At 36.6% G+C, this 23,999-nt stretch overlaps 3 protein-coding genes across 4 annotated transcripts; all 3 read right to left on the bottom strand.

The window, feature by feature from the left end:
• Window positions 1-1,610: 1,610 nt before the first annotated feature.
• LOC112756757 (uncharacterized) lies at window positions 1,611-2,816 on the bottom strand. The gene has a single exon (XM_025805379.1). It carries the CDS (start codon window positions 2,814-2,816, stop codon window positions 1,611-1,613), a length of 1,206 nt encoding a protein of 401 aa, XP_025661164.1.
• An 898-nt stretch (window positions 2,817-3,714) lies between these two features.
• Window positions 3,715-5,576, bottom strand: LOC112756756 (uncharacterized). The gene is made up of 2 exons (XM_025805378.1): window positions 5,254-5,576; window positions 3,715-5,155 (listed from the first exon to the last, which is right to left on the bottom strand). The coding sequence occupies exons 1-2, from the start codon at window positions 5,574-5,576 to the stop codon at window positions 3,715-3,717; spliced, it is 1,764 nt and encodes a 587-aa protein (XP_025661163.1).
• A 1,278-nt stretch (window positions 5,577-6,854) lies between these two features.
• On the bottom strand, window positions 6,855-14,277 carry LOC112758117 (sucrose nonfermenting 4-like protein). 2 transcript variants are annotated; one of them, XM_025806703.3, is made up of 14 exons: window positions 14,002-14,277; window positions 13,450-13,808; window positions 13,163-13,250; window positions 12,524-12,703; window positions 11,552-11,659; window positions 11,394-11,453; window positions 11,212-11,301; window positions 10,548-10,682; window positions 9,631-9,775; window positions 9,384-9,557; window positions 8,218-8,281; window positions 8,062-8,131; window positions 7,845-7,962; window positions 6,855-7,447 (listed from the first exon to the last, which is right to left on the bottom strand). In XM_025806703.3, exons 2-14 carry the CDS (start codon window positions 13,572-13,574, stop codon window positions 7,356-7,358), a joined length of 1,449 nt encoding a protein of 482 aa, XP_025662488.1. In that variant the 5' UTR covers window positions 13,575-13,808; window positions 14,002-14,277; the 3' UTR covers window positions 6,855-7,355. The 2 variants fall into 2 exon arrangements, 1 of the variants encoding a protein (XP_025662488.1); XR_011873947.1 differs by having other exon boundaries at window positions 7,134-7,447; window positions 8,218-9,085.
• Window positions 14,278-23,999: the final 9,722 nt, after the last annotated feature.

Here is a 23,999-nt window from a genome sequence, read left to right as displayed (position 1 = left end):
TGTTCATGAGCTAGAGGAAGCGGGGATGGAGATGTTTTCTTATGGTTTTGATCGTGCTGTGAGTCAGGTTGCTTTGCTAGCCCCTGAATTTGATTGCGATAAGCTTGATATGACAAAAATAGTTGTAGGTGGAAAATTGGTTGAAGATGGTACTGCAGAGGAGCATGATGAGAATGCTCCTTCTTATTTTGTTTTATGTAATGTATTTATAACCTTTGTTGTTTTGACTTTGACTGTCTGAACTTTAGACCTTGTTGGTTTTTTGAACCTTGTATGGTATTTGGCCGATGTTTAGGCCGGTTTGATGATATTTGGTGGTTTTGTTTAATAGTATGTTGTTTTGTCATTGTTAAATTTTGCTTTGGAGGAATTTGTCATGTTTCATTGGATGTATAGGGCGTCCGGCCTCATTAAAACCCTCCTTAGGCAAAACCCTTTTTTTGGGAAAAAAACTCTAAGGGGGAAAAAGAGTACCTTCATTCGCAATTGTACACAAACTATGATATATACATTTTGAGTGAAGAGATGTTCCATTTTCCTATCATGTCATTGCCTTGTAGCGTTTGGAGTTGATATGCACCCTTACCGAGCACTTTTGTTACACGGAAGGGGCCTTCCCAGTTTGCGGCGAGTTTGCCATGTGTTGGAGGTCGCCTAGCCTCTTCTGTTCGTCTGAGCACTAGGTCGCCCTCCGTGAATGTCCTCGGTACCACCTTCTTATTGTGTTTCCTTTCCGCGATTCTTTTTTGGGCTCTTTGTTTGATGGCAGCGATTTCTCTGTCCTCTTCGGCTAGGTCAAGCTCGGTATTCCTGGCATTTAGGTTTTGTTGTTCGCTATATAACTCGGTCCTTAACGTCGGTATTCCGACCTTAATAGGTATCAATGCTTCTGAGCCATAGACTAGCTTGAAGGGTGTTTCGCCCGTAGTGTTATGCGCTGTGGTGTTGTAACTCCACAGTACTTCGGGTATGAGTTCGGCCCATTCTCCCTTTGCATTGTCGAGCTTCTTCTTTATTGCCTGCAACACAACTCGGTTAGCAGCTTCGGCTTGCCCATTAGTTTGTGGGTGTTCCACCGAGCTAAAACGATGCTGGATATTAAAGTTCTTTAGGAATAATCCGAGCTTATTGTCTGTGAACTGTCTACCATTGTCTGATATTATTTCTTTTGGAATTCCAAATCGGCATATTATATTTTTCCAAATAAAGGATCGTACCTTTTCGGCTGTTTTCTTTGCTAAGGGTTGTGCTTCTATCCATTTTGAGAAGTAGTCTATGGATACCAAAAGGAATTTTACATGTCCAGGTGCTGTTGGAAAAGGGCCGAGGATGTCAAGTCCCCACCTGTGGAAAGGCCAGCTTACCTCCATGCTATGTAGTATCTCGGCTGGCTTTGTTGAGATGGCCTCATGTTTCTGCCACTTGTCGCATGCTTTGACCTTTGCTATGCAATCTCTCTTCATGGTCGGCCAGTAATATGCTGTTCGGATTATTTTTGCGGCGAGAGCTCGTCCTTCAATGTGGTTTCCACATACTCCTTCATGAACTTCGTTCATTACTTCTCTGGCCTGGTCTTGGTCTAAGCATCTTAGTAGTGGTTGTGAGAAACCTCATCTGTATAGCTCCCCTGATATTTTCGTATAGAAGCTTGCCTTACGTCTGAATTGTTGAGGGTGGAGCTCGTCTCTGGGTATGATACCTGTACATATGTATTCAAGAAAAGGTTTCCTCCAATCCTGGAGGTGGTTAATGTTTTCGATACATAGTAGGTCAATGCTCGGTTTTGTGAGTGTGTGTTGTGATAATGTTGATGTTTGTGTATCCGCCCTCGTGGCGGCGAGTTTAGATAGTATGTCTGCCCTGACATTGTGTTCTCTGTGTACATGTAATATAGTGAAAGAACTGAAATTTGAAATTAGATCCTTTGCTATGAGCCAGTATTGTTCTAGCAAAGGGTCTTTTACCTGGAACTCTCCTCGGATTCGTTGGACCACCAGGAGGGAATCGCAATGTGCCATTAAGTTCGTCGCTTTGTGGCTTAGGGCGAGCTTAAGTCCCACTATGAGGGTTTTATACTCGGCCTGATTGTTGCTTGCCGAGAAGTGAAATTGGAGGGCTTGCTCGGCTACCACCTTATTTCCCTCCTTTAAGATTATGCCAGCCCCGCTTCCTTCTCGGCTTGACGCCCCATCCACGTGTAACTCCCATGTTTCAATATGATCGTCTGGGGTCATATCTGTGATGAAGTCGGCGAGAACTTGTGCCTTGAGGGCTGATCTAGTCTGAAACTGAATATCGAACTCTGAGAGTTCAATTGACCATTTGGTCAATCGTCCTGCCAGCTCTGGTTTTGTTAATATTTGCCTCAATGGGTGATTTGTTCTTACTACTATTGTGTGGCTTTGGAAATAGTGTCTTAGTCTTCTTGCCGTGACCACGAGTGCCAGGGCGAGCTGCTCTATTTTCGGGTACCTTTGTTCCGTAGGTTGCATTACTCTGCTGACGAAGTATACCGGCTGTTGAGTCCTTCCTGTCTCAATGACGAGGGCCGAGCTTACGGAATGATTGGAAATAGAAAGGTATAAATATAGAGGCTTGCCGACCTCAGGTCTTTGTAATACGGGAGGTGATGATAGAAGGGTCTTAAGTTCGGCGAACGCCGTCTCGCACTCTGGTGTCCATTGAAATTGTTTGTTTTTTAAGATCGTCTGGAAGAATAGGTGTGACCGACTTGATACCGCGGGTAAGAATCGAGAGAGAGCGGCTATCCTTCCTGCTAGTTGCTGTACTTCCTTTATCGTCTTGGGGCTTGTCATGTTGAGTATAGCCTTGCATTTCTCAGGGTTTGCTTCTATTCCTCTGGAAGTCAACATAAATCCTAGGAATTTTCCTCCTTGGACTCCAAAAGCGCATTTTTTCCGGGTTCAATCTCATATTGTATGCTCGGATCTGTTCAAATATTTCCTTGAGGTCGTCGCAGTGCGCCCGATCTTTAGTGGTCTTGGCGACCATATCGTCCACATAGATCTCAATGTTCTGACCTATTTGATGTCGGAATACTTTGTCCATCAGACGCTGGTAGGTTGCACCTGCATTCTTTAGGCCAAATGGCATGACTCTATAACAGAAATTACCGTGCTCAGTTATAAATGCTGTTTTGCTTTGGTCTTCTGGATGCATTAGAATCTGGTTGTACCCAGAGTATGCATCCATGAAGCTCAAGCTGTTAAAACCTGAGGCGTTGTCTACAAGTTTATCGATGCATGGCAGAGGGTAAGCATCCTTAGGACATGCTTTGTTTAAATCTGTAAAGTCGACGCACATGCGCCACTTACCTGAGCTTTTTCTTACCATTACTACGTTTGAGAGCCATGTGGTGAAACGGATTTCTTTTATGAAGTTGGCTTTGAGGAGCTTCTCTGTTTCTTCTAAGGCCGCTTTTGATTTCTCTGTGCCGAGGTTTCGCTTCTTCTGGGCTATAGGTCGGCTTGTTTTGTTTGTGGCCAGCTTGTGGCAGATGATATCTGGGCTAATGCCAGGCATATCTGCCGGGGTCCAGGCGAACAAATCAGCGTAGTCTTGTAGTAACTTTATCAATTCCGATCTTTGTTGTCCTTTCAGTGCTTGGCCGATGTAAGTTACCTGCCCCGGGACTTGGGTTAGCTGGATTTTGTGTAGCTCATCTGCTGGTTGAGGTCTTTCCTGGGTATCTCCTCAAGGATCAAGCTCGGCCAGGGACAAGATTTCTGTGCCATTTATTGAGTGGACCTCACTTTGTTTGTGGCTTATGTCCGATCTTTTTAAGCTAGCATTGTAGCATTGCCGAGCTTGTTGTCGGTCAGAATGTATTGTCGCTATCTTGCTATCTTGAGCCTGAAACTTAACACACAGATGATAAGTAGATACGACTGCCCTGAACATATGCAGAGCAGGTCGTCCGAGGATAATATTGTAAGGGCTGGGGCAGTCAACTATTAGGTATTGTATGTCTAAGGTTTTTGATAATGGGTTATTTCCCATCGTCGTCCTTAGCCGTATGTAACCTTTGACTGGTACTCTTTCGCCAGAGAATCCTACTAATTCCCCGGACGAAGGCTGTATTAGTTTCTCAAACAGATTCATTTTTAAGAAGGTAGAATGAAAAAGGACATCTGCACTACTACCTGGGTCCAAAAGGACTTTTCTTACTATAAGGTCGCCGGTTTGGATGGATATTACCACCGGGTCGTCCGAGTTTGGAGCGGCCGAGCATATGTCAGTTTGGTTGAACGTGATTTCTAGGTCAGATGTGTTTTTGTTGCTTGGCAGTGTTGTTTCTTCGATTGCTAACATTGCACGGTAGCTTCGTTTCCTTGCTGAGATCGTTTCACCCCCTCCTGCGAATCCTCCAGATATGCAGTTTATGACGCCTTTGGGTGGGCTATTGTTCGACCACTTGTTGGTGTCTTTATTGGCCGAGGTTTGTTGACGTTCTTCCTTATTGCTTTCCCTGTGTTTTCTGCCCTCAATGTACTTGTCCAGGAGGCCCTGCCGTGCCAATCTCTCAAGGAGATCTTTGGCTATCACACATTCGTCGGTTGTATGGCCATATTTTTGGTGGAAGGCACAGTGTTTGCTTGTATCAACGAATCTTTGATCTTGGTAGCTTCCTGCTCTGGCTGGTGGTTTTATAATCTTGGCATTGAGTATTTCTTTGATTATTTTTTCCCTCTTTGTGTTGAATTTGGTATAGTTATCGAATTTCGGAGTGAGCTTGAATGATCTACCGAGGTCTTTAGCATTTGCCGATCTGGAAGATCTGTCATCCTCTTTCCTCGGCCTCCTTTCTGTTTTGTCGGCTTCTCGGAGCTCTTCGATCTCAATTTGTCCCGCTGCTCTTTCCCGAAACTCGTCCAGTGTTTTTGGCTTGGTCACTGCGATGATTTCTCTGAACTTTCCGGGCCTGAGACCAGCTTTGAGGGCATGTAGGTGGACGACTGGGTTCAGGTCAGGTATTTCCATGGTGGCGTCTGTGAACCTGGTCATGTAGTCCTTTAAACTTTCTTGTGGGCCCTGGCGAATGGTGCTGAGATAGTCCGATCCATGCACATAAATCCGAGCTGCCGCGAAATAGTCGATGAATGACCTAGCTAATTCTTCGAAGAGGCAATTGATCCTGCAGACAATTTCAAAAACCACAGCAGGGCAGCCCCATCAAGGTAAGTAGGGAAAGCTCTGCAAAGCACAGAATCATTGTTAGGTCCGTTAAAAAACATCATAGATTGAAATTTCTTTAGGTGAGCCCGGGGGTCACCAATCCCCTTGTACGGCTCAAGGGAAGAAGGGAGAGTGAAATGTTTTGGCATTTGGTAGTTTGTTATCTCCTCGGAGAACGGATTGTCCAAGGTCAGCTTTTCCTTGGGGGGGTTGACACCTATTAGATCGGCTCGACCTTGGGTTGGACCTTTGGAGTTGTTTTCCTCTTGCTTGCTGTTTTGTGTGGATAGCTCAGCTAATCTCTTGACTTCTGCCTGTAATTCGGCCAGCTGGGCCATGAGTTCGGCTTGATTGGCCTGAGGAACTCCATTGTCAGCCATGTCATCAAATTAATGGGCCCTGCGCAAGAGAAGAAAAGAGAGTGGAAATAAAGTGGGGTTAGAGACGGCCCCACGGTGGGCGCCAAATGTTCCGTCTGTGATGGCCGAGGTCGATGATCTTTAGGCGAGCACTTGGATACGCGGCTAAGTTATGCGTCGTTCAAGCGTAACGGTGTGATTTTGGCCTCGATCCTCTGAAACACGGCGGCGGGAGTACCTACACAAAGCACTCCGATGCTCAAGTAAGTGTGTGAACAATTAGTGAATAAAGAGTAATAACTAGAAGTGAACTTAGAACCTGAGTCTTTCTGAATCAGAGTGGTCAGATTTATAGGTGTTTTGGGTTTGTTAGTGAGCTTTGTTAGTTCCGATATTCCTGGTTAGTGCCGTTATGGATATCTCTTGGGAGTGTGGAGACGTGATTGAGTAGTGTGTTCAGTTTTGGAGATAGCTTTTTGGGAGGCAGAGTTTGTTTGTTCTGTTTTACTTGTTCCGACCTTTAGGGTCGGTCTGTAACTGAACTCAAATGCCGATTATTGCGTGGTACACATCAATTACCAAGACATTTGTCCCAACAAAAAATACCAAAACTCAACTCCTATTACAACAAATAAAACAGGTAATACAATAAAAATTTCATTTATTCAAAACATCATTTATATTGTTCATTTATATTCTTCATTGATTATATGAACTAACTTCACTAACATTAATATCATGAGATTTAGATAACATACAAATCAAGAGATTAAAAAAAATAAACAAATTTAATACACATCTTCAAATGAAGAATATATATACAAAGATGAAACCAAAAAAAAAGATAATAGATAAAAAAATGTATACAAGTCAATAGTTCAAAAAAAACGTCTCTACAAAAACATATGATAGGGGAAGAAAAAAAAACTCTAACAATAACCGAAAAAAAAAAAAAAGAACAAACACTATATAAAAAAAACTAAGTCTGTCAATTAAAAAAATATAAAAATAAAAATAATAAATAAAGATATAATTCTATACAACTTCAATATAAAAACTTTTATATTATGAAATATTTTAAATAAAATATACAAATTTAATATTAATTTATATATATTATAAATAATTTTTAAACAATATATTTTATAAAATATATCGTATATTATCATTAATTTATCGCTCCGGTGCATCGCACAAACTCACTCTAGTTTAAGTAATAATAATGAGAGAGAATATTTACAACATCGTTCCTATTTTGGTTCTTGATAATTTGTAACATCATTCTTCACTACGGTGTAATGTAAGTGACAGCTCTATTAAAAAATAAGTCGTTAAGAATACCAAAAAAAAAAAAACATAAGTCGTTAATCAACGTTTCAACAGAAAAATCTAAATTAACATCCAAAAACATAACATGAAATTACAACCAGCCAGCAAAACAGCGTGCGCTCGCTGCATGCGTTCTTTCCTAGCACCTTTCTTTTTCTTTCTTTCTGTTTTTTTTTTTTTTTTTCATTCACTATTCCTTTTCTAAGTGTCTACATGATTTCTTTTAGCACTGGACACACATTGTAGATGTGCCGGCACAATGGAGAAAAAGATTTCATTAAGATCTTCAAAGGAGAAAGTTGAAACTAAATTTACAGAATTTTCTCTCCCATTTTGTATCCCTAAGTGAGCAACAAGAACCAAAGATGCCCATCCAACAACTCTAAAATGTAAGCAAAGGAAGGAGAATTGCTCAGAAAACAAGTGCCATTAAATTAAATCCATTCTTCCAAACTGCTTTTCCCTTCCCAGTTAGCCTAACAAGAATTTGAACACGTCACTTAAGGAAATTATCCCTTCCACGCGCTTGCTGCCAGCTTCCACAATCACAAGTCTCCTAACCCCTGTAGCAAAAATTGAAGAAAATTGGTGCAAGAAAAAAAAAAAAAAACAACCACCATACTACGGATACACGAAAAATCAACCACTTATAGAAAATACATATTAGTTAAACAACACATATATTTATATTTTATACATAAATATAGTGACTGATTTTTTGTGTACACATAATATTTTTTAAAAAATAGTAAAAATCTTTCCATAGACTTGTTTTTAACAAGTATAACCTTTCTGTAATTGATGAGATCTTAAACAAAGCTAAAAAGAATTAATAATTTGAGTTAGTAGAACAGATAGTTAATTCTTAGTTACATTAACCAAAGTGTGTCTACAAACACCCAATTTAACATCCTCTGTTCTTTTTATAGGCAATGAGCTTCTTGGTAAAGAAGATATTACCGGGACTGGCTAAACGCTCCATAACTTTCTGCAATGAATCAGACTTCAAACACATATGACATCTCTGGCCATTCCAAAGCCCATAAGGAGAATTTGCATCTTGTCTCAAAAGCAATGCCTATAACCATAAAGTGCAAAGATTTAGTTTCAGTTTTTGCTGACAAAAGAAACCGAACAAATGTAATTTTAGTCTCAAAAGCTACAAGGTAGTGATTACCTGATGGATACTGATCTCATCAAGGGATATCCGAGCATAAGCTTTATCTTTAGCCAACGCCGTAATATCACTAAGAAGAAATTTAATAGCACGTATAAAATTAGGTATAAATGTGAGAATCACACACACAAGGATTCGAAGAATAAGAGATACTACCTTCTTGAATATATATCAAGCAAAGAATCATTATCGTCCACAATTGGTATTGAGCTAACTTCAGCTGCAAAAAGAAAGCATATTCACATAGGATACGGATATTCAGACACTAAGATAAATTGTTCGAAATGTATAATGCACTATGATGCACGAACACTGACACGGACACGGGACACGACACGACACGAGACACACCGACACACAAATTTTAAAATCTTACATGACACGGGGACACGCATACATATAAAATATAAAGTATTTTTTAGATAAACCGTAACGATATTTTAATATTTTATTGATATTAAAATATAAATTAAATTTTTAAATTATTTTTAATGTCTTATTTTAATTATATCAAGTATTTAAAATATTTTTTATTTTAATAAATAATAATATATACTATATCTAAATTTATTTTAAGAATATATATTAAGAATAAGACTGGATATGCTGACACGTGATTGTATTTAGGTGTGTCCACGTGTATCTGAAGAAGAATTTTTTATTTTTTATTGAGACACGGTTTAGACACAACAGACACGCGTGTCGGACGAGTGTCGGTGAGTGTCGTGTCTGAAATGTGCCGACACGCAAACACGGCAACTCAACAAAGTGTCCGTGCTTCATAGATAATGCAGCTAATAAATACTACATACGAATTCACAGATTATAAAGTTTCCCAGTTCAACTGCAAGAGAAAAACGTGTTCACCAAATATTGTCCCTCTTGCCAAAAACTAAAATATCATAAATACGTATTTTTGAAACAAAACATACATTTTGAAAAAGCTTAAGCGAGAAATGGTCTACCAATCTGTACTCCTGATCAATGAAAATTACACAAATTGATTTGACAATTTCAGTCTGACCTGCAATATAAAAGATTTGACAAACTAACTGTTTCCATTAAGTACAAAAATGAAAGGTGACACCATGCACAATTACCAATCTTTCCTACATTTATTTTTTTTTATCCTCTTTAACATTGATAATCAGTTTTTATACCCAAAGGAAGTACGAAAGAATCACCATGAATCCCCCCCCCCCCTCTTTTCCTCTCTCCTGTCTTTCCTTTTTTCATGAAAAGTTGTGCAGGAAAGACAAAGCAAAACTTGGAAACTTAGCAGAACAAACATCAGGACAACTTCAAAACAGAAGAAAGTTCACCTTGAACAAACATTGACAGAGCAGCACCTAGCGATGCATTTGGCCTTAGCATTGCAAGTGGCTGTCCATTTAGTTCCCCAACTTTAGGCAACCGTGTACCTAAAGGTATTGAACCAATCGGTGAGCGAAGAATAGGCAAAGAACCAGATGAGTACTTGAAATGCCTGCATATACCTGGAAATTTAAGTACATCTATTAGTTCCATTGTCCAAATAATTTTCTACAATCAATAGATCTAGATGCTTACATTTTAGAACTCCTGATAAGGAAGCCAGGTGTAGCAGCTGATGAAATGAACCATCATCTGCAGAAGAATGGATGATAGGAACTGTTGACACCTTGTTTTGCAGAACTTTCAAAGCAACTACTTTAAGACATTCATGAGGTCCAGCCTGAAGATCAAAGACAAAAACAGAAGGAAGTCCAATCAGTGAAGATTCAAGACTTCACCTACAGTGCTTTTTTATGAAGAAAGAATCATAATCAGAATGAAGTACAGACAAGTGAAAATTCTTCAACATATGCTGCTACACAGTGTGAGCCTTAGCAAAACAAGTAGGTTGCCAGTTGTGACATCGAGGTCACAGATTTAGATCCTAGAAATAATCTTTCTGTTTACAGAGATAAACATGTGTATGTCTATTCTCCCCAAACCCCACAAGGTGCAGGCTTCATGCACTGCGAGTAGAGGGCTGCGCTTAATACTACTGCACACATGAATCTTCCTTTACACTTGCTACATATATCTACTTAAACAATCTTGGGATTCTAAACTGGTATGATGTCTACATAAGATAATGTCTTGCTACTTTTAATTGTCGTATGTTTTAAAGATTACACACATATATTCAGTTTGGTTCACTTAACATTGATTAGTTTGAATGTCCCAGGCCATAAAAATCACATTTGTGTGTGTGAAGAGAGAGAAATTAAAACCAGTGCTTAAGTAGCTATATAATTCTCTTCATTATACACATCTTGTCATATAACGTATTATTATTTATCCACCACATTGCAAATGCATTCCTGACTATGTTGAGTGATCACAAGTTACAATCCTGAACCCTCCAACGTACATAAAAAGATGACTATCATGTGAAAATATGGAATCACAAGAATCTTATATGCATTAAAATTTTGCCATAAGTGCTCCGGAACACTTACATAAACAAAACGCCAAGGATATGATCCCCCATTACTACTAAGTGTTCTATGATGCTGTAGTTTTCCCTCTTTCCAGGCTGCTATTGTATGAGTTTCAAGTTGTTCTTCAGTCAGATTTGATCCATGATTTCCCAGCTGAAATTATGCTAGTTACACAGCTAATGAATAAACCGAAATATGCATCATGCATTCCACTCTTAAGAGTAGCTTATGAATTAGAGACACCAAAGATTAGAAATGAACAATCATGAAAAATACAACACCAATGCATGCGAGCAAAGATAAACCACACATGTCTATGAGAAATATTCCCTGAATAGCAAATAATCAACGACAAAGATGCCAGAACTCAAAATTTTATATAAGCCACATTTACTAAAGCTTGTGGTAGAAAACAGGAGCAACTATCCTTAATTCATTATCTTCCTCATATTTACTTTCAACCATACTTGGATTTAGGAATCAGTGAAGCCACTACATGTAAAAACTTTCACTTAAATTTTTTTCCCCCTATCACTTTTTAAGTTCTTATTTAGATCAATTGTACCTGTTGTTAAGTAGCTTCAAATGTTAACCCAATAAACTATTATTTGAAGAGTCCAATAATGACTGCAACCCAAAATTAAGCACAAGAGATTTCCATAAAATTTTGTTCCCCACAAACCTCTTTCAACATTAGAATGAAATCCATTGCACTGAGCACTCCAACAAACTGGCTCCTGCAATAATCCCATAGAGGAGCAATAGCTATGCCCTGAAAAAAGATTCTTCTACAACTGGTAAAACTCGGCCGACAGATGATATGCATTCATGGGCATGGGTGTGTTCATGCAAAGAGAAAAATACCTGTTCATAAAGCACATGAAATGCTTGCTTAACTGGTAAATTTATATCCAAGGCAACTACCTGCAATATAAATAAAACTACAAATGAGCTGAAGTCAATTTCTATAGCTCTTACTAAATGATGACATAAGAATATAGAGAACAGAAAAGTATTCAAACCTTCCCTGAATCTGGAAGTAACTCGTAAGCAGTATGTGTAGACAAGAATTCAGATACACGGTGGCGAGAGACCTCAAGATCAGAATCTGACATACTTGGATTAGCCTCCTGGTAAATTTCTCAAGTCAAATAGTTTCTTTAGTGTAACCTAAGCCCTAAAGTTTGACACTACAAGGACTACGGAATAAAACTGGACATCATGTATAATGAGATAGGATATAGAAAAAGGAGGAAGATGTTTCACTTCCGAGCCAAAAAGAAGATATAAGAAACATAATATGATCTAAGAATTCAGCAAGAATTATATTTGCCTCTTTTGATGGATTTCTTTCCCAATGCCACCATGTTATAAAGAAAAGAAGTCACTTTAGAGTAACAGACCATCTGTATTTGTTCTAACTAGCTGATAAACTTCACCATAGGATAAAATATGGCCTTAGCAACAGGGGTTTACAATCATGGATATTCATTTGGGAGTTCGTTCATGATTATTATATATTTCCAGATGTTTCCAGCTCAATTTTTCTTATACTAGTTTGGAAGGGGACAGGCAGGTAGCTCCTCAGAAGAGCAATTTGTGATAATTATCTCCAATCTATAGATTTAAATTATAGCTGTCTTTCCCATATTCCCCCCCTCTTCCGTCAGAATTAGACATAACTTCTTCAAAATTCATTTTAACTTACAAGTAGGTTTCAAGCTGACACTAACAGGGACACAAAACATGCATTTATTTTTCTAGAAGGAAAGCAACTCTTGAAAACCAGTGATGATCAGACTAACTTTAAAGACCAATCAGATAGTCACTCTCACAAGCCAGGCTGTTAAAAGGGGAGAGACTCTACTTAAACACAGTTCCTTAATATGGCTAACGTTGGACTCACACTCCTATGTTAGTTAGAAACTTAGAATACTATCCAATAATTAAATTACAATGCCAAAACAGGACAAAAGTAAGAAGTGAGGACTTACCACATGCCCAAAGATAACACTATCAACCTCCATGTGAGATCTACCAGGTGTTTCAGAACTCAAAATGGTGTGCATATCTGGTTCTCGCCCTAAATAAATAGTATTAACTACTCCATAGTTCCCACTTACAACTGGTTGCTGCTCATCGTGGCGCCACTCACCATCGACATTAAATTTGTACTGCACATTGTTGGAAAGAATATTAGCCGTGTCAGCTTGAATCAGATATACATTCCATATTATGTTAAGAATTAGATATTAGATATATTTCACTATATTTCCCCATTGGGGAAAGACAACTCATGTGCCTTATTTGAAGCCTCTGTCAACTTTTACCCATACATACAGTCATAAAGTGATTAACAAAACTCATAAAGAAACCTTGTCTGTTTCAGCCTGTTCTAAGTTAAGCTTAATCCCAAAAGGTTTAACAACAATTCACTGACAATGACAGGCACATTCCTCCTTCTTTTTTTTTTGTCGTCCTCACAACTTGAGTAAACAAAACTGAATGATCTCATTCACCTACTCTGATCTTCAAGGATAATGAGGTTCAAATAACCTAATTTTCATTAGTAAATGTTTCAGCATATTAAAATTATTTCCTCAAGCTTTCGATATTCAAAGGGGACAAATAACCTGATGATATCCAGGCATTAAAGGGCAAGTAACTTGAAAGACTGAAGGGCATCCCTCCATAGGAGACATTAGTATATGTTCTGACCATCTGCGAATAAACAATTCAACCTTAGTAAATTAATTCTCCCACATAAATAAGAAACTGGAAAAAATTAAAGGAATTAGAAAAAAAAGAGAGAACCCTTAGAATACAAACACAAGCACATTCTCACATCTACCATGTAGCATGTTGAATAACAAAGAACTAGTCTAGTAGCAATAAAGAATTTGATAATACATGTACCTACCTCGTGAAAGAACCACTTAGATATACCCTTTTTCCCCCATAAGGCCAAACAAACCGCTTTGGAATCAAAATGGGTCCTGACACTCCACTACCCTCAAATCCTGTTTCAGCTACTGGAGCAAACATTTCCTCTGAAATTCGACACCCCACAATTCAAAAGCACTCTCCAAAGCCACAAAAAGCTATATCAAAATCACTTCTCTGCCACGGGTATCCTCCACAGCAGAGCAGAGGAACCCTCCCCTTAATTCTCAAACATGCAGTGTAGTGTACCTTCACAATCACCACCACCACCCCTTCAGACCCACTAAACCCAGAGGGCTGTAAATCAAAACTCCGTGATCGATGATAATTAAGCACCTGAAAAATCAACGAATTACGTCAACATAATAATAATAATAATAATAATAATAATAATAATAATAATAATAAATTTTAAGTTATCCAAAGTTCCACCATTCAATGGGCACAGTTTTCAGAAGTTGTGCACAATTTGGATTAGCCCATCCCAGATAATAGATTTTTTATTCCAAAAAAAAAAGTGAAATTTTACCACGAGATTCGAAGCAGCGGAGGTCCTGAAATTGGGTCCGAAAGCAATCTAGGATGTTAGTAAAGAAGGGGATTTAGGTCAAAAGCAGTGTAGAGAAAAAAGAGAATAGAAAATCAAAGGGATTGAGAAATTGGCATTTGAGGGAGGGAATTGGAATTGTGGGTTGAGAGAGAGAGAGAGAGAGAGAGAATGAGACTGGAAAAATGGATGAAGCAGCGTAGGTGAGAGAGAGAGAGAGAGGAAAACGAGAGAATGCATTAATTAATTAATAAAGCTACTAATAATAATTAATTAGTTAGTTAGTTAATTAAGTGTAGTTAATTAAGGTGGCAGGCAGGGCCTTTGGCAGCAGACACAAAACAAAGGCCAAAAATTAATACATTGGGGCAGTAATTATGCTTTGTCATGGTAATTAAGAACCATAGGCAGGTAGACATGGAATCTTAATAGGGTTAAAGCTACTTTGTTCAACTATCAATAACTATTTTTTAAAACTTTAGTACATATGTTAAAAAATTATTAAAATCATATAAATATAAAAAAATATTAATTTTTATATTTTTTTAGTGTAAAATAGTTTTACACGTGTATTTAATTATGTAATATCACATTAGTAAAAATAACTCTTTTTTATATTAAATACACGAATAGCCATAAAAAAATTATTGTGATTGTACGATTATGTAAAACATGCAATTGTTTTCGTGTGAAGTTAATAATTGAGAGTCATTAGATAACAATTTAATCAAACCTATCAAATTATCTCATGACTCTTAGCTTTTAATGTCACATGAAAATAACTACATGTGAGTTTTCACCGTAAAATATATTACATGGTCAATATATCAACGACTCCGTTAGGAAACCAAATAGCGGGTACCAATTAGAGCCAACTAGCAGTTAATTTTTTTTTTTTTTTGGTAAAAACATGAATTCAAACTATTATAAAGAAAACATCCAAAATCTAAAAAATAAAACATCTATCCCAATAATAACAAACATCCAAATTATTTTATAAAGTCCAAAATATATTTTAAATATTCAAATTTATTTTTAAAATTCCAAAATTCATTTAAAAAAGAGATATCCAAAAATTATTTAAAATTTATTTGGAGAGAACGTCAATTCAAATTATCATGAAAAATATTCAAAATCTAATAAAAAATTAAAAATCTAAAATTATTTTTAAAATTTATTTTTAAAAACCAAAACCTAACAAAACGAGACATCCAAAAGTATTAGAAAAAACATCCAAAATTAGAAAAAGAAACATATATAACTATAAAAAAAATCCAACACCTAAGACAAAAAAAAAAATTCAAAATGAAGAAGAAGAAGGTGGCAACGACAAATGCAGGGTGAAGAAGAAGTGGTGACAGACGCGATGAAAAGAAGAAGCGTCGGTTTGGCCTTTGAGAAGATCATCGATGGAGAGAGATGCGTCAATGCTGAGATCACGTTCGACGGCAATGCGTTCCTCGGATCCGCTGGATTCCGCAGTGGACGGCGTTCTGGTTGGCGTAAATGTTGTGTGTGGTGGACGCTCCTGCATCCGATATAAAAGGTGTTGCATTTAGCGTTCGGTAGTCACGGCAATCGGCAACAAACGGTGATGATCGGCAACGTCAACCTCGCAACGGAAGGTGTTGCATTGAAAGGTGATCAGTAGTCCTTGGAGAGTGGTGACTATGAAAAGAGATCATAAAGGTGACAATACGATACGAGATAAGAATTGGAGCAGTTATTTTTTTACTTAGTACTCTGAATATGTGTGAATGTGAAACTAGATTGCCAACTTTAGTGATTTTTTTTAATTTTTTATTTTTTTAAAAATTTGAATTAGAAGAGAGTTGACTTGTGTTGGTTTATGACCCGATTGGTTTTTCATATTTTTTCATATATCAAAATTAAGTTCATAACAAAAATATATTATTTTAAGTGTTGGTATATCATATAAAAAAATAGAGTTAAATGTCAAAACTGACATGCAATAATTTGATAAGAATTTGTTAAAGTGACAGTGTCTCATGATATTAGAGAGGTTTAAATCTAATTCAATACAAATAAAAAAAATTAAAACTACTAATTTAAATTTGATTAGAGTATATTTTTTCAAATATAATGGATTTAATTAAACTTATTCTTAAATAGTATTTTATAAATGTAAATAAAATCTGTTTAGCGAGTAGACAGATAAATCCTTGTAGCTAATGGATAAATTAGTCTATGTAGTCATTCACAAAACGTTGTATTTTCTCTCTCAATTCTTTGTTTATGTTGTGTCCCAAAATCCTACCTTGTTCAAATTCTAAAATTATCCTGTTCTAATGACCATTAGTAAGAAGTTTAGATGCATCCAGTTGCAATTAAGAAAGATTCAACCATGGAGAATTACTTGTCTTTTGAGATATTTGTTGGGTTATTTACTTTGAAAACCAATTGAATTAAAGAGTAGAGAGAGATCGCATGAAATTTCAACAATTCAAGTTCTATAAAAGAAATAAACACAACTAATTTACTACTCTTCCAGCCTCCAACATTTTCTTCCTCTTTCTCTTTAGCGGCATGATCATCAGAATTATTATCGGCTACACTGCTTTCATGGCAATCTCGGCATTAGTTTGTCACCTCTAGTAGCGAAAGAAGATAGAGGAGCAAGAAAAAGAGATCGAGAATTAGGAACTCGACTACTGGCACCACAAATTCTTCTACTATAAACTCGGCAACATAATGGTAGAATTAAGAAGGGAGAATCTTCTGGGCTCCAACAGTTTTGGAAGAGTATACGTCAGAACACTTCAGAACAATGCAAAAGTAGCTATGAAATGCGTCAACCATGACTCGAAACAAGGCATGAGAGAATTTTTGGTAGAGATTTCAAGCAGGAGGAGGCTGCAACACAAGAACTTGGTACAAATGAGAGGATGGTGTAAAAAAGAGAAAGAACTAAGCACTAAAAGAAAGTTATCGGATACCGTTGAATTTATTGGTAGATTTATAAAAAATCCACCAGTAATCTGTTTATTGTCGAATTTAGTAGCCAAATAAATTCGACGGTATAAACCTTGCCAATAACTATTTACAGACAACTTTTTCGTCTGCCGCTAATTATCAGCGAATTTAGTGGCATATATAAATTTAATTCTGGAGCTTGTTACTAGTGGATTTAACCGACGATAAATCCCCCAATAAACTTAAATTTTTTATTTTTTAAAAAAATTTGTTTGTAAATTCAATATATAATTTTAAATATTTAAATTTAATAATTTCTAACTAATAAAATTCAAAGTTTTACAATTTCTTAAGTCGTAAGACGGAATGTAAACGTCACTCGTAAAATATAAAAAATTAAAAATTATAAAAATTATGAGGACACAAATTCACAAGTTAAAAGTCACAACTCAAAAGTTAAATTCACAGCTCAATCACAAATCAAAACACAAATTTACAACTAACAAGTTTACTCGACATTAAAATAAATTGTAGTAAATAAAGCAACTAAACTACTGTAATGAACAACTAATTAACTAAAATCTAGTCATAAAAAGATTAACTAAATTTGAATAAATTATTTAATAATTATCCTATTCTTCATCTATCGAAAAATCTTGACGAATTTCACAAGCTTCCACATTACCATATTCAGGAGTCAGATTTTTACTTGCATTAGCTTGATTCAATGCCATTTATGTTCATAAAGGATTTAAAAATAACAAATATTCAACGAGTCAGTTCAATATCACAACAAGAATTCAACAAATTAACAAAAGTTACATAATTGTGTTCAATGCCAATTATATAAATAAAGGGCCAAAGAGTGAAAGAACATCAATAGATCAACTTCAAACAACATAAAATTCCTATGGCAACTGGAAGATCTAAGATATTTAAGAGGCCAATTCATGAGCTGTTTGTAAATCCTGCGAAATTCAGAAATAATTAACCAAGAAATTAATTATTATTCAAAGAAATTAAGAAATTAAATTTTATAGTTTAAAGAAGTAGAAATAATTAAAATATGAATTTTGGCACTAATTTTAAAAAATTTAGCCTAAAATTAAACCGTTGGGTCAAAATTGGTTGAACTGGACCACATTGGGCCAAGGCCCAATCCATTACTACCAAATGAAATGGCTTCAGCCATTTCTTCTCTCCTTCGTATGCAAACACGCCGAAACAAAAAAGGGGGAGGAAAAGAAAATCTCAAACCCTTGGCTCCAATTTCAATTCACCACAATTTTCAATCTGAAACTCCGATTGACGAGCCATCAACGACCACGCATTTGTCTTGAAATTCTCAATAAAATCTACTGAACAATTTGGTATGAATCTAGCAATTTCTCACTCAACCACTCTCTCTTAAATTTTGAATTTGAAGCTTTAATTTTGAGAAATTATGTTATTTTGGTGTTATAGGATTGAATTAGCTTTGGGTACTTGTTGGGTCTTGTCTCAAACTTCCATTGGTAAGGTAAGAATCTTCAAAACCCTTTATGAATCATTAATTAGTGAAACCCTATGTTGATTTTGAGTGATATTATTTGGATTAGATTAAATAGTATGTGTTGGGATCAAGTTGGTGAATGTTGGATGATGGATTTGAGTCTTGGAAGCTAAGATTCTATTTTGGTAAGGAACTTGGAGCTTGAAGCTCATGGAACGGAGGAATTTGTGGTGTCTTTGGCTTAGGGAGGAATCAGCTAAGGTATGGTTTTGGTTTCTCATAGATAATATATAATATTGCGTAAAAACTTAGACTAGTTCACTGTAGGATAAGTTGAACTAAGTTGAATTGTAAGGTTTAGCAAGCTTTGGTAAAAACGTTGTGTCGTGATAAGAATGAGTAGATTATTGACAATTGTTGATGGTCGTGATGGTTGATAATGATAGTAAACTGTGAAGATGAGATAACGATTGTAATTGAATTGAAGATTTTGAGTGTGTTGGTGAGGTTTGTATGTACTGGTGATGAGAATGTGGTGAATCATTGATTGTTGATGAGGTTTGATAATGATTATGAGTAATGATAATAATAGATTGATGATTTATGAATAATGTGGTATGATTAGGAATTCTTTAGGTGAAAAATTACGGAATTGGATAGTGGTATGTTGAGAAAGGGGTGAAAAGGGTATTAAATTATTCTTGATAAAATTTGGTGTTGTTTTGAGGAGTAAAATAATAATTTGAAATTAAGGTTTTGGAAAGAATAGGATTTTGGTGTTTTGTTAAAGAGTAAATTTTTGACCAACTTTGGCGAGCCATAACTCGATTTCTAGACCCCAATTTATGTGAAACTTATTTCGAATGAAAATCGGGTCCGTGAAGTTTATACGGTTTGAAGAACGGATGAAAAATCATTTAAAACGAGAAAGTTATGCGCGTGTGAAGTTCAGTGCAAAAACCTGGTTTTCTACAAACTTAACAGCTTTTGAGAAAAAGGGAGTGTTGCATACGCGACCTGCACGCTCGACGCCAGATATGTCCACTGTTTTGTAATCTCATGTACACAGACGGTACACGCGACGCGAGCACTCCCCCTGTTTTGAAATCTCGCGTACGCGGACATAGTCTCGTGTACGCGAGTCCTCTGTTTTAGGCAAAAATGAGATTTTTGAGTGTTAAGTCAATCCTCTATCTTTTTAAACCTTTTTAACACCTGTTTAAAATCTATTAACGAGTCTTCAAGCTTTAGAAAAAGGGTGGGCGTGTTGAAGAAGTTAAATGGAAAGTTGAGAAGAGATTGAAAAGTGAATGGTTGAGTTGTTAAGGCAATAAAGTGATAAACGATAAATGATCTATAACTAATAGCAATGATGATAATGTTGAATGAGTTGAGATGAGATGAGATTGATATTGACATTGATGATTTATGATTGAATGATCACATGATTTATGTGTTTAAAGATTTTTGAGACATTCGTTGACCCCCTGTACGTAAGATGTGATCGGACACTTTAACTATCCTGGTTCTCCCATGGCCATGCATATACATATAAATTTGAGATTGGAGTTTTGTCTCCCCCATGGATAAGCTTGTGATATTTTCCATGGATAATTTTGAGCTTGGGGATGCGCATACAGAGGGCCTGTCCACGGTTAGCTACCAGGACATGTCAAGCTGGCTATGTATCTGACAGATGATATCATCAGCCATAGGACAGGCATGCATCATATGCATTTGAATGATTGCTTGAGTGGGCATTATCTTGGTTTACCTAATTGCTTGACTATGTTCAATCTGTTAATTGCCTATTTGCTGTTTTTGCATTTATTTGTGTTTTTCTTTCTTGAATTGTATGTCTGTGCAACTTAGAGACCCCTCGTATGGCGGAAGTGTGACGAGAGTAGTTTTATCGGTGTTTTGGAGAATTGAAGGAGGTAAAAGTGAAGTGTTGAGTTAGGATTAGATTCAGAACTTGAGAACCTTAGACAGTTTACCTAACTTCTGGTTTAGTTTATTCCTTAAGTTTTAAATCTGAGTGTCGGAGTTCTAGGATTGCCTTTGACTTTCTTGGGACCTTATATATTATATACGTTGGCACCTTTACCATGTTGAGAACCTCCGGTTCTCATTCCATACATATGTTGTTGTTTTCAGATGCAGGTCGAGATGCACCTTGGTGAGCGTCTAGAGGTTCCTATGGCAAACGAAGTTGGGATGTTATATTTTGGACTGTTGGTTATATACTTATGTTTATAGATTCTCCTATGTATATATATAACTTATGTTTAATCCTCTTAGAAGCTTTTTGGAGAATTAGGTGCTTTCTTTATATATGTTGGGATATTTTGGGATATACCTATATACATGTATGTATGTACATATTCTCCGGCCGGCCTTGGCTTCGCAGGTCGAACCTGGAGCTTGATATTCTGTATCTTTTGACTTTCTGCTCTTATTATATATGTATGTGTCTTTACTTTCTTCGTGCTCAAGTTTCCGATATGCGAGCGATGTGCTTTTCTTTTGCGACTTATTGCTTAAGCTTTCTTTCAAGGCTCCTCGATTATAAATTCCTTTCAACTACACTATATATATTTTTATTTTAGAGGTCATAATACTACACCACCTCTGTTTTACGGCTTAGACGTTAAGCTCTGTGTAGTGGGTGTTACACTATTAGCATACACTGAATCAAAGTTGACCAATCTAACAAGGTTTTAGCACATTTTTAACAAAGAGTAAAAAATTTTCCAAAGATTAACAAGGATTATCAAAATTTTAGCACAATTTTTGTCAGCATAACACAAAACAAAGCAACAAATCAGAGTTCAGTACAACAAATAGTACAAAAAAAGAATTAGCTTCATGCCACAAAATTTTAAATTCTAAACCATTAATCTGATAATTAACACAGCAAATTCAAGTAACAAAATCTAAAGAAATCTAATCAATGCCACCAAATTTCTCATGAAACCTTAAATTTTGATTCTGCATATAGATATCAAACTTGATAATCGGCACTCTCACTCAATTGCAAAATTGAATATCACAGCCAAATCATCAAAACCAAAATTTTTCAAAACTCCACCAAAATAAATTACAAGAATTGATCAAATTTCAATGATTCACTTCAAACACAGATCATAGAGTCCCTGTGTAGACGTAGCACTCAGAATAATAAAGAAGCCAAGAACACAACAAAACTAAACAATTAAATAAAACTAAACAAAAAAGAAAACAATAAGAAGCAAGAACATCCTTCCACAGTTTCACAACATAGCAACTGGGCAATCATCAACAAGATGTATTCTCAAAACTCAAAATCGAAAAAAAAAAAAGAGTCATGTACCTAACAAAGGCAAGCAAGGTTTGGAGGAGAAATAAAGGCTGAAGGCGACCAAGACTGGGCTCGATGGGGGGACAAATCGCGGCTAGAGGCAACACAGCTGGAGGCGAGATTGGAGACATCACAACAGAGGGAGAAATCAAGGATTCAAGAGGGCGATGGGGGAGCAGCGACGGACAACATTGACTAGAGAAGAGAGAGACAAGGACGACGTAGACAATCATGAATGGCGATGCAGACGAGCATGAACGGCGACGCAGAAGAGGTTGACGGTGGTAGAAGGGACCTAACGAAGAGGCAAAGGAGGTGGCATCAGTGAGGGTGCGGGCTTGACCTCCATTGTTGAAAGTGTGAGCTTAGCTTAGGGTGAGAGACTGAGAGTGAAAGTGTGGGACGGAGAGTGGAGAGACTGAGAGATGAAGGAGAGATGGTTCTTAAAAAATGAAGGTCTCTGATAACCCATATTTTATGATATATCTTGTGCTTAATTTGAGTGATTTATTCAATCCTTCACCCACTTATTCATATTAATTGCATGGTTTTACTTTCCCTTCCTCATTATGTGATGTATGTGAAAAAAAACATGTTTCCTATGCTTAAAAATAATCATTTTGATTACCCTTTTATTTCCATTCGATATCGTGATTCGTGTGTTGAGTAGTTTCAGATCTTCTAAGGTAGGAATGACTTAAAGGATGGAAAGGAAATATACAAAAATGGAAGGAAAGCACAAAATGGAGTTTTTGAAGAAACTGGCATCGCCGCGGCCGCATGCCAGCGCGAATCAACAGCGACGCGACCGCATGACTGACGCGATCACGCGCCACAAGAAGAACACGTATGACGCGGCCGCATGACTGAAGCGACCGCGTGACAAGGAAAACTTCGAATGACGCGGCCGCGTGACCCACGCAGACGCGTGACAGAGGCCACGCACCAGAAATTGCAGAAAACGCTCCCAGCGATTTCTGAAGCCATTTTTGGCCCAAATCCAAGTCCAGAAGGCATAGACCAGAGGTTATGAAGTGGGAGAACGCATCCATTCAGGGAGTCTCAAATTAGTTAGTTTTCCATGATTTAGATTTAGTTTTGAGAGTGAGATTTTCTCCTCTCTCTTTAGGATTAGGATTTAGATTTAGGATTTTATGCGCTTTCAGGGTTATCTATTTTTACCAGGTTCAATATTCCTTTTTATTATTTTCTCAATTTTATTTATGAATTCTTCTATATTACAGATTACTCTTTGAATTAATGTTATTTGAGGTATTTCAGTTTACAATTGCTTTCTTTTATTTATGTTACTTTTATCCCCAATCTGAAGATATTTTTATTCCAGTAGATTTACTTTTCCCCTTTTGGTCTTGGTTAAGAAATCAGTAACTCAGGAGTTATCAAACTCAACATGATTGATAATCATTATCTTTACTAATTGAATTGAACTTCAATAACCCCAATCTTTCCTTAGGGATTAACTAGGATTTGAGGATCTAACTAATTAGTCACTTGACTTTCCTTTGCTCTAGCAAAGGTTAACTAAGTGGAATTAAGATTCAATTTTCATTATCATTGATAAGGATAACTAGGATAAGACTTCTAATTTCTCATACCTTGCCAAAAGTGTGTTTTACAGTTATTTATTTAATTTACAGTCTTTTACTTACTTTAATTGCAATTTAAATCACTTGTTCCTCATCTTCAAAACCCCAATTTACAATCTTCACAACAATAATAAGAACATACTTCCCTGCAGTTCCTTGAGAAGACAACCCGAGGTTTAAATACTCGGTTATCAATTTTAAAGGGGTTTGTTACTTGTGATAACCAAAACGTTTGTATGAAAGGACTTTTGTTGGTTTAGAAACTATACTTGCAACGAAGATTTATCTGTAAATTTCTGGACCACGCAAAAGTTCTCTCATCAGTCTCTAAATTAGGGTTCCCAAATTTGAATTTCGGGGTTAATTTTATTAGCGAATTTACCGTAAAAAAAATTCGTCGGTAACACATAGTGTGGGGTTGAAATGGTGCGTTTCATTCAATTACGTTACTATCGGATTATTTTGCCCCTAAATTCGACGGTAACAATTGCGCCAATTTTTTCCTCCAATTATTACCGGCAAATTTACCAACAAAAAGTTGAATTCGCCGGTAAATCTGTCGTTTGTAAGACCCGAAAAATAATAAATAATTAGTTAATAAATTAAA

This window comes from Arachis hypogaea, chromosome 16, assembly GCF_003086295.3.
Source record: "Arachis hypogaea cultivar Tifrunner chromosome 16, arahy.Tifrunner.gnm2.J5K5, whole genome shotgun sequence".
Lineage (NCBI taxonomy): Eukaryota > Viridiplantae > Streptophyta > Magnoliopsida > Fabales > Fabaceae > Arachis > Arachis hypogaea.
Note: the sequence above shows the minus strand (reverse complement) of the source record. Positions and strands in the feature narration are given on the sequence as shown.

Coding starts and splice junctions, on each gene's coding strand:
- LOC112756757 (XM_025805379.1), bottom strand. CDS start 2,816: ATGACAAGCCCCAAGACGATAAAGGAAGTACAGCAACTAGCAGGAAGG.
- LOC112756756 (XM_025805378.1), bottom strand. CDS start 5,576: ATGGCTGACAATGGAGTTCCTCAGGCCAATCAAGCCGAACTCATGGCC. Junction 5,156..5,253: donor AAGAAATTTCAATCTATGAT/GTTTTTTAACGG, acceptor AATTGTCTGCAG/GATCAATTGCCTCTTCGAAG.
- LOC112758117 (XM_025806703.3), bottom strand. CDS start 13,574: ATGTTTGCTCCAGTAGCTGAAACAGGATTTGAGGGTAGTGGAGTGTCA. Junction 8,282..9,383: donor TCTGTCAATGTTTGTTCAAG/GTGAACTTTCTT, acceptor TTCTTTTTGCAG/CTGAAGTTAGCTCAATACCA. Junction 7,448..7,844: donor GGAGCGTTTAGCCAGTCCCG/GTAATATCTTCT, acceptor TTTTTGCTACAG/GGGTTAGGAGACTTGTGATT.